At 36.2% G+C, this 10,217-nt stretch overlaps 1 protein-coding gene across 1 annotated transcript; it reads left to right on the forward strand.

Annotated features, from left to right (window-relative positions):
- Positions 1-5,364: 5,364 nt before the first annotated feature.
- Positions 5,365-8,122, forward strand: LOC142348832 (uncharacterized). Its single transcript, XM_075400366.1, has 2 exons — positions 5,365-6,051; positions 6,522-8,122. Exons 1-2 carry the CDS (start codon positions 5,673-5,675, stop codon positions 7,328-7,330), a joined length of 1,188 nt encoding a protein of 395 aa, XP_075256481.1. The 5' UTR covers positions 5,365-5,672; the 3' UTR covers positions 7,331-8,122.
- The last annotated feature ends 2,095 nt before the right edge of the window (positions 8,123-10,217 follow it).

Below are 10,217 nucleotides of genomic sequence, written 5' to 3' on the forward strand. Positions count from 1 at the left end.
TTCTTTCTAGTTTACAGTCACCTGAATGAGAGTGTCTATAATACGACAACTCTCTTCTGGCTATCATCTTGCTGCTACAAATGACAGATGGCAGGCTGCATTCGAAAAAAGATCATAAATTTGAGTTAAAACTGATTGCGAAGTGAGGGGAGAGTTTTGTTTCAAAAATATGCCTATTTTTTTGTTACTTCGTCTTTCAATCAAAGACTGAAGAGCGCAACAGTTCTGTACATGTATGACCAGTAAAAAACTTTTTTGAAATTCCAGAAAATATACATTCCCAGAGCTTTTTGGCGTCCACGAGTGACACAGTGTTGAATTAAAATAGAAAATTCAATAAAGACCAGAGTTTATCCAGCTGCAAACTGTTGGAATTTAATGGCTCGTAGATGAGGACATTGGAGGTTGCTTTGATACATATCGGGTGATGCCAAACGATTTTCAATGCTAAGTGTTAACAGAATGATCCAGAGCATAAGATTCTTTATAGTTTACAGTCAACTGAATGAGAGTGTCTTCAATACAACAAATCTCTTCTGGCTATCATGTTGCTGCTGCAAATGACAGATTGCAGGCTGCATGAAGACCAGGATTTATCCAGCTGCAAACTGTTGGAATTTAATGGCTTGTAGATTAGGACACTAGAGATTGCTTTGAGACATATGGGGCGATGTCAAACGATTTTCAATGCTAAGTGTTAACAGAATGATCCACAGAATAAGATTCTTTATAGTTTACAGTCAACTGAATGAGAGTGTCTTTAATACAACAACTCTCTTCTGGCTATCATCTTGCTGCTACAAATGACAGATTGCAGACTGCATGCAAAAAGGATCATGTACTTGAGTTGAAAACTGATTGCGAAGTTAGGGGAGAATTTGTTTCAAAAATTTGCCCTTTTTTCATTTTGCTACTTGATCTTTAGCTCAATTAGTGAAGAGCGCAACAGTTCTGTACATATATGGCCTGGAAGAAAATTTATTAAAATTCCAGAGAGTACTCATTTCCAGAATATTTTTTTGCGTCTGTGAGTTAAACGGCGGTGAATTAAAACAGAAAATTTAATGAATGAAGACCAGAAATTATCCAGCTGCAAACTGTTGGGATTTAATGGCTCGTAGATGAGGACTCTAGAGGTTGCTTTGAGACATATGGGGCGATGTCAAACAATTTTTAATGCTAAGTGTTAACAGAATGATCCACAGCATAAGATTCTTTATAGTTTACAGTCAACTGAATGAGAGTGTCTTTAATACAACAACTCTCTTCTGGCTATCATCTTGCTGCTACAAATGACAGATTGCAGGCTGCATGCAAAAAGGATCATGTACTTGAGTTGAAAACTGATTGCGAAGTTAGGGGAGAGTTTGTTTCAAAAATTTGCGCATTTTTTAATGTTGTTACTTGATGTTTTGCTCAATTAGTGCAGAGCGCAACAGGTCTGTACATATATGGCCTGGAAGAGGATTTATTAAAATTCCAGAAAAGTACTCGTCCCAATAATATTTTTTTGGCGTCCACGAGTGATACGGTGTTGAATTAAACTCGAAAAATCAATAAAGACCAGGGTTTATCCAGCTGCAAACTGTTCGAATTTAAAAACTCGTAGATGAGGACATTAGAGGTTGCTTTGAGACATATCGGGCGATGCTAAACGATTTTCAATGCTAAGTGTTAACAGAATGATCCACAGCATAAGATTCTTTATAGTTTACAGTCAACTGAATGAGAGTGTCTTTAATACAACAACTCTCTTCTGGCTATCATCTTGCTGCTACAAAACACAGATTGCAGGCTGCATGCAAAAAGGATCATGTACTTGAGTTGAAAACTGATTGCGAAGTTAAGGGAGAGTTTTGTTTCAAAAATTTGTGTCTTTTTTTATTTTGTTACTTGATCTTTAGCTCAATTAGTGAAGAGCGCAACAGGTCTGTACATATATGGCCTGGAAGAAGATTTATTAAAATTCCAGAAAAATACTCATTCCCAGAATATTTTTTTGCGTCTGCGAGTTAAACGGCGTTGAATTAAAACAGAAAATTTAATGAATGAAGACCAGGATTTATCCAGCTGCAAACTGTTGGAATTTAAAAACTCGTAGATGAGGACATTAGAGGTTGCTTTGAGACATATCGGGCGATGCTAAACGATTTTCAATGCTAAGTGTTAACAGAATGATCCACAGCATAAGATTCTTTATAGTTTACAGTCAACTGAATGAGAGTGTCTTTAATACAACAACTCTCTTCTGGCTATCATCTTGCTGCTACAAAACACAGATTGCAGGCTGCATGCAAAAAGGATCATGTACTTGAGTTCAAAACTGATTGCGAAGTTAAGGGAGAGTTTTGTTTCAAAAATTTGTGTCTTTTTTTATTTTGTTACTTGATCTTTAGCTCAATTAGTGAAGAGCGCAACAGGTCTGTACATATATGGCCTGGAAGAAGATTTATTAAAATTCCAGAAAAATACTCATTCCCAGAATATTTTTTTGCGTCTGCGAGTTAAACGGCGTTGAATTAAAACAGAAAATTTAATGAATGAAGACCAGGATTTATCCAGCTGCAAACTGTTGGAATTTAAAAACTCGTAGATGAGGACATTAGAGGTTGCTTTGAGACATATCGGGCGATGCTAAACGATTTTCAATGCTAAGTGTTAACAGAATGATCCACAGCATAAGATTCTTTATAGTTTACAGTCAACTGAATGAGAGTGTCTTTAATACAACAACTCTCTTCTGGCTATCATCTTGCTGCTACAAAACACAGATTGCAGGCTGCATGCAAAAAGGATCATGTACTTGAGTTGAAAACTGATTGCGAAGTTAAGGGAGAGTTTTGTTTCAAAAATTTGTGTCTTTTTTTATTTTGTTACTTGATCTTTAGCTCAATTAGTGAAGAGCGCAACAGGTCTGTACATATATGGCCTGGAAGAAGATTTATTAAAATTCCAGAAAAATACTCATTCCCAGAATATTTTTTTGCGTCTGCGAGTTAAACGGCGTTGAATTAAAACAGAAAATTTAATGAATGAAGACCAGGATTTATCCAGCTGCAAACTGTTGGAATTTAAAAACTCGTAGATGAGGACATTAGAGGTTGCTTTGAGACATATCGGGCGATGCTAAACGATTTTCAATGCTAAGTGTTAACAGAATGATCCACAGCATAAGATTCTTTATAGTTTACAGTCAACTGAATGAGAGTGTCTTTAATACAACAACTCTCTTCTGGCTATCATCTTGCTGCTACAAATGACATATTGCTGGCTGCATGCAAAAAAGGATCATGTACTTAAGTTGAAAACTGATTGCGAAGTTAAGGGAGAGTTTTATTTCAAAAACATGCCCTTTTTTATTTTGTTACTTGATCTTTTACTCAATTAGTGAAGAGCGCAACAGGTCTGTACATATATATTTCCTGGAAGAGGATTTATTAAAATTCCAGAAAAGTACTCATCCCAAGAATATTTTTTTGGCGTCCACGAGTGATAAAGTGTTGAATTAAATTCGAAAAATCAATAAAGACCAGGGTTTATCCAGCTGCAAACTGTTGGAATTCAATGGCTCGTAGATGAGGACATTAGAGGTTGCATTGAGACATATATGGTGATGCCAAACGATTTTCGATTCTAAGTGTTAACAGAATGATGCACAGCATAAGATTCCTTATGGTTTACAGTCAACTGAATGAGAGTGTCTTTAATACAACAACTCTCTTCTGGCTATCATCTTGCTGCTACAAATGACAGATTGCAGGCTGCATGCAAAAAAGGATCATGCACCTGAATTGAAAATTGACTGCGAAGTTAGGGGAGAGTTTTTTTTTCAAAAATATGCTCATTTATTTATTTTGTTGCTTGATCTTTCACTCAATTAGTGAAGAGCGCAACAGGTCTGTAAAAATACGGCCTGGAAGAGGATTTATCAAATTTACAGAAAAGCACTCATTCCCAGATTTTTTTTTGCGTCCTCGAGTGAAACGGTGTTGAATTGAAACAGAAAATTCATTGAATGAAGACCAGGATTTATCCAGCTGCAAACTGTTGGAATTTAATGGCTCGTAGATAAGAAAAACCAAACAATATGACGATAGTTGAAATATTTTTTCCTCTGTTGCTTTTTTCGGCTGCCACCACATGAGCATTGTCGCTGATGTGACAATATGTTTATATTTCAAAGTTTCACCAAATGGCTTCCGATTGTTAACGGGCTGTGAACACCTGATTTTCGAATGTCATCGCTGTCATGGGACATATGAATTCACAATTTTTGATGGGTTCAAACTATTATTTAGTCAAGAAACATGCTCCTATTGAATAAAACGCAAAAAGAATGTTTTTAATGCTAATTCAAGTCACTCAATTTTTTTTTAATTCGCGGAAATTGAATTTAACTCCTTACCTTGGTAAATGGTTGAATTATCGGGGATGATCTTGACTTCCGAATTAATATTTTTAATACTGACATGCTGACCTGAGCTTAAATGTACATGATGATAGATGATGCTGATAAGATCCTTGCATCACCTTATTCGAAACTTTTAGGGGTCTTTTCGATTTTTGTCCCCCATCCGCCCTCCCTCGCTGCTTACTGGTCATATAAAGTTTAGCCCCCATCCCCCTAATCACCGTAATTATACCATAATGGGGGGGAATGAGTTGGCTATATCTTTTTATAAAGCGCGGGGGTGGGCGGCTATACTAGTAATGACCCTTTTTTAGTGTAACTAAGTTAGAACCCCACCTTCGGTACTTCTATTCATTACACTTGCATGAAATTTTTTTGTCTTCAAAAAGGTTTTCGAAGGTTCGGGCAATTATCATCAGGCTCTGAACCCGCATTTTGCACGTGATAACAATTATCCAAATTGGAGAGGGCATTTTGTGCCCCAGTTTCCCAAATTGTACAAATTAAACCACGCTAAATCCCATTTTAAAGTGTTTGCAGTCTATAATAACTCGATTTTCTAAACAATGTTTTATTAACTTTTTATCACGAATATGTAGGTAAGTCTAAAATTGGCTTCCTTGCTTTGATAACCTTCCAGGCAAGCTCCCAATTTTCTTTAGAAGTTTTCCGCTCTCTTTTCTTTCCACCTTCGACAATTTTGGCGCCGATTTTGCTGCGGATGAGTTATGATTATATTCATTAATTAGGTCCCCAGTTAATTATGACAGTAAACATATAATTGACTTCTGAAAAACACTTAAAACGTTGATACTGACCATCCGTGAATAAGTACTCTAATTACCTATTTACTAATAGTTTAAAATTAGTTAAAGTATTCCGGACTTAACGTTCCTGTGGAGCGGCAGTTGATCTCAAGCAGAGCCGACAAAAGATTATAGCCGTCTTATTTGTCACGCCTCTCAGCCAATCAAATTGCAGCGTTCATTAGCTAAGTCAACTACTTAAAATCCAGTTTATTTCAAGTGAAAAACAACTTCAAAAACAACAGCTGGAATTATTTGCCAGTTTTGAAAAACAAAACAAAACAAAGCCAAAACTGACTTCCGATTTTGTATTGTAAACTTAAAAATACAAATAACTTTTGCTCAAAATTTAACTTTTTGTTGATATAATTTGTCAACAATTGCAGCATTGCTGAGAACATTAATTGAATCCAGCTCGTTATAATTTAATTTTAAAATTGGTCAAGACCAACAGGATGGTATTCGAGCAAACACCAGATTGTGAGATTAAGTTTGGCGATATACTCAATCTTCAACCGCAACCAGTTGGGCCAATCACAAGCCCCTCATCAACTGCTGATTACCTGAGCAACACCTGTGCTGTGGTCGCAGCTGCTCTACCTCCCTCGGACGAAATAGCCCTGATTAAACAGCAAAACAACCTGTTCGGGTCGGCAGGCTTTGCTGAAGACTTCAGTATGATCGGGTCTGGGAGTTTCGGCGCTGGCAGTGGCTGTGTTCCGGGTGAATCAGGGGTGGGGATTGAGAGTGGGGGAGGTGGGGGTGCAACTCATTTCTTGACCTCTGCTGGTGGTGACCAAACCGAGATGGTGGGATATGGACAAGCAGCACAACGTAAGTATTTTATTGTTTGATGGGTTTCAAATAATGATGATAATTTCGGAAACTTTGGCTTCCATTGTATCGACTTTTTTGAGAACAAATGTATATTTTTTCAAAAATTTCCCGAATATTCGTCGAGTCCTTTATCTTGAGATTTGATTTTTATGACCAAATTTTGATCAATGTTGAGATTTTATCGTTTTCAACTTCTGGCTATGAGCGGTGCGTTGATTGACTGTTATTACCAAATGATGCCAAGAAAACAATTAGCATTCTTGGTTATTTTCGGAGATTTCAAAATATTTTATGATAATTTAAGATCAATATGCGATCTTTCTCGTGTTTTGATTGTTTAAATCTGAAAATAACGTTTATAATAGTATTGACACCATTATTTGTATCCATATCATATACATGATTACTTTTAATTTGAGCAGCAAATTGTCTACGCAATATTTTTGAATCAGTCTCCTGTTTTCTAGAATACGGGCCTCTCTTCGTCCCTGGATCCCACCCAACAACTCAACTGATGGCGTCACCAACTCTCGTACATCACAACGGGTCGACAGGGTTTGTTCACACACCATCGGGCAATCTTTCCACACCTGGCAATACTGACCTAACGTCACCCTTGCACTTGGTCCAATCTACCCCACCTGGGTCACTCTACAGTCTATCATCAGTGGGGGGTGTTGGGTCTATCCAAGACGACCAGTACCTCGGATTTCAACACGAGAACAACAAAAAACGTAGACGACAAGCTACACAAGCACAACGTCGAGCGGCTAACATCCGAGAACGGAAACGGATGTTGTCCTTAAACGACGCATTCGAAGAGTTGCGCCAAATAGTTCCAACCTTTTCACACGAGAAAAAGATTTCTCGAATCGACACTTTAAGACTCGCAATTATTTACATCTCGTTTATGACTGAAATCCTGGCGGGTAAAGAAGAAACTGATATTGAGGTTAAAAGTTTAAAACACGGGTGGACTTCAGTTCGCGAGAAACTGCAGCAACAAATGGCGGCGCAGCAACAACAAGCGGCTGCTGAAATGGCGGCTGCCGTAGCACATCAACAAGCAGCAGCACTGAATGCAGCTCATCAACAACAATTGGCAATGCAAAATGTAACCTCTCCTAATGATTACTGTCCCGGAATTGTAGGGAATGTCAACCATTATCAATATGGAGCTACACCTCAAAGTACAATTTACAATTGCACCACAACTGGAACTGAGTTTTTCACAGTCGATTCAACACACATTGCAGCGCCTATGATGCCGTACTGAATTATACAACTACTGAAACTTGCAGATTTTGTGAAAGTTAAACAAATAACTAAACAAGCATGCAAAACACTTTATTTTTACACTTAATTTTACCAGGTATAGATTTGGTTGTCCGTATCTAAACTTTCTGTTGCATGGAAACGTTGAAGTTCTTTTTAGGTCATATCAAAAAAATCACATTCTGAAAATATAGAAAATCCAGGTGTCATTTTTCAAAGTGAAGTCGATATTTAATAATTCTGTTTTTCTCAATAGCCGTTATTTAAATTGTATAATTCGTGACACTAATTCCGTTTCATCTCTCCAGCTACTCAAATTCGCTGTTTCAAACCTCTCAACAGTGCTATAGCTGAGCTAATAAGTCTTCCGCTAACAAACAACCCATAAAGTGCAATAATATATCTTCCACATACATTAATATTCTCTCACTCTTCAAAAGTCATCCCAGCTCCTTGAGCGTTATCCTTCAATGTGTCATTCTGTGTGCCTTTTGTTCCTTCACGCTCTAATTTCACCCTCCCAGCTATATTGGCAGCAATTACAATATGATAAGCTTCGAAAAATATAACACGAAGTGTGTATGAGCCAAAAATTAAAGTCTTGTATCTTCTCTCGAGTAATTAATTTGTTCATTATATACACGTGGATATCATTGTTTTTATCTTTATCTTGCCTTCAATTCTCTTGTATAGTCATCACTTTAGATATCTAAGTATAGTGGCATATTTATTTTCATCAATAAAGTATTGATCAAAAGGATTTTGATGTGCATATAACTATCTTTGAAATGAATCACTTTTGAATTAATTGGACAAAAACTATAGCTCGAACAAAAATTGGATCTCAACTGTCTTAGAGAAATTGGGCGAAATTTCACATACCTGCAAGGAAAAAATCCACCAAACTTTGAAAAAAAATTGGAGAACACCCGCTTATTACAGGCCTGGCTAACTGCCATTTTTTAAACAAACTTCAATTTATCAAAACAACCAGTTATTAACACATTAAAGAATCATCTAAGAGCAATAAGGGTTGTTGAAAATGCTGGAAAACAATAGTGTAAGCGTTTAAATAGAACCTACACTTTAACACATTTCATGAACACACAATTGATACTTTTAAAATCATTTTTTTGTTCAAAATTGAAGCTTTTTCCCATAAAAAGGTGCAAATGTTTTAAACAGAATACATTTTGATTTCGAAAACCACGAGCAACGAAAAACAAGGATTGATTATCTTTAAGCTATCAATTAATCTGCAATTTTAAAAAAAAACTAGCAGCTAACTTTCTTTACAAATATGAGGAGAATTAAGTGAGTCAAAACTTAAAATTTTGATCGAGGATTTTTTTTTCAAATTTTGACAAAATTGCAATATTAACAAAAAAATCTGTGTTTGGAAAGCAAGTAAAGCTACCAATTCTCGTTGAGTTAGTTTGCATTGATAAAAAATTATATATTTGAGCAGGGTTTTTAATCAATTTTGTCTGATGAGGTCAGCTAAAAATCGAGCAAGTTTTTGATTGGTTTTTGAATAATTTTATAGAACTCGGTATCTGTCTTCTTGGGGTAATTGTCTTTTGAAAAATATTTCACAAAATCTTCGGGTTTGTGGTGAGATTTTTGCGAGCAATTTAAACTTGGGTACCAAGACTATCATCTCTCAGAGATTTCCATCATGGCCTCTGCTGTTAGATCAGGTTTCTAAATTGATGATGCTGAACATTCAAGTAGACATTTTTTCGAGTTTATCTGGTAACAAAGTTTAAAACTTAAAACGACGTGCGTGTAGATAGAAAACCGAACTTTCCGTTTCGAGTTTTGAGATTGTTAGAATTTTTACTATGGATTGGATAAATAAATCTTCTTCTTCTTCTTTTTACCGATTCAGTTTTGAATGTGTATTGCAAGTCGAATATCGCAGATTAATTGTTCAGCTTGAAATTGCTCTTAGTTTACATTTAGACTTAGCTAATTTACGAGGTGAATTCTCCGATTGACTTCCTCAACATTAGCTGTTGTTGGCGGAGCAAATTTGAATTAAGAGAACACACTCAGACTCAGGTGATCCGACTGGAAAATAAGGCAAATATTCTCACAAATTAAAAACTCACGCGACAATAACCAATTACATGTGAAGAGAAAAAACAATATAAAATCCGGGGCGCATTATTAGAGTCAACGTACCACCTTATAATTTTGATAAGAACTGCATATGACCAACTATGTTTCACATATCCACTATCACAATGAAATAAAAAAAAAACAGAAGAGCTGTTTTCATAATAATCGTAAATTAAGGCAAAAAATCAAAAAAAAATGCGTCATGATAGCTAAAATCTTTATGAGCGCTGGTTACCAGAACTAGTATTAATATTAGGTTTTATCAGCTTTAATTTATATGTAATTTTCTCGTTACCTCATTTGCAGACTCTGATACCGTTTGAATGCGTCTTTCGATAATTTAGGGTAATGTTTTTAGATTTGCCCAAATGGCGGATCAGGTCGACTTTATAAAAGCGTAAAAGCGTTAGAAATCAGTGGTGTTTTTTTTCTGCAGCTAAAACTAGGAGTAGCCTGACTCGGTGAGCAAGATAAGTAGCTTTCCTACTTTTCTGGTTTTCATTTAGATGGAGGATTTGAGACAGACTACCGATGTTTTGCTACCTTCCGTTGAGAAATCGAAACATTTAGACAAATAACACTTCCGTTTAATTATTCTATTTATTGACTGTGATGAATAAGGTTCTGCTGTGCAAATACTGGACAATTGCACAGTTTGAGCTTGTGATTCGACAGTTAATGTTTCAGTTTTTCTGTTTGGTCATTTTGGTTGCTTTGGCAGACGAACTCTGTCGTACGCAAATGAGATTGCGTACTTAATCTTG

Source organism: Convolutriloba macropyga, chromosome 1, assembly GCF_964194025.1.
Source record: "Convolutriloba macropyga chromosome 1, txConMacr16.3, whole genome shotgun sequence".
In the NCBI taxonomy this organism is placed as follows: Eukaryota; Metazoa; Xenacoelomorpha; order Acoela; family Convolutidae; genus Convolutriloba; species Convolutriloba macropyga.

Excerpts from the sequence above, each read along its gene's own strand:
- LOC142348832 (XM_075400366.1), top strand. The coding sequence starts at position 5,673 with ATGGTATTCGAGCAAACACCAGATTGTGAGATTAAGTTTGGCGATATA. Across the intron at positions 6,052-6,521 it reads ATATGGACAAGCAGCACAAC|AATACGGGCCTCTCTTCGTC; the intron begins GTAAGTATTTTA and ends CCTGTTTTCTAG.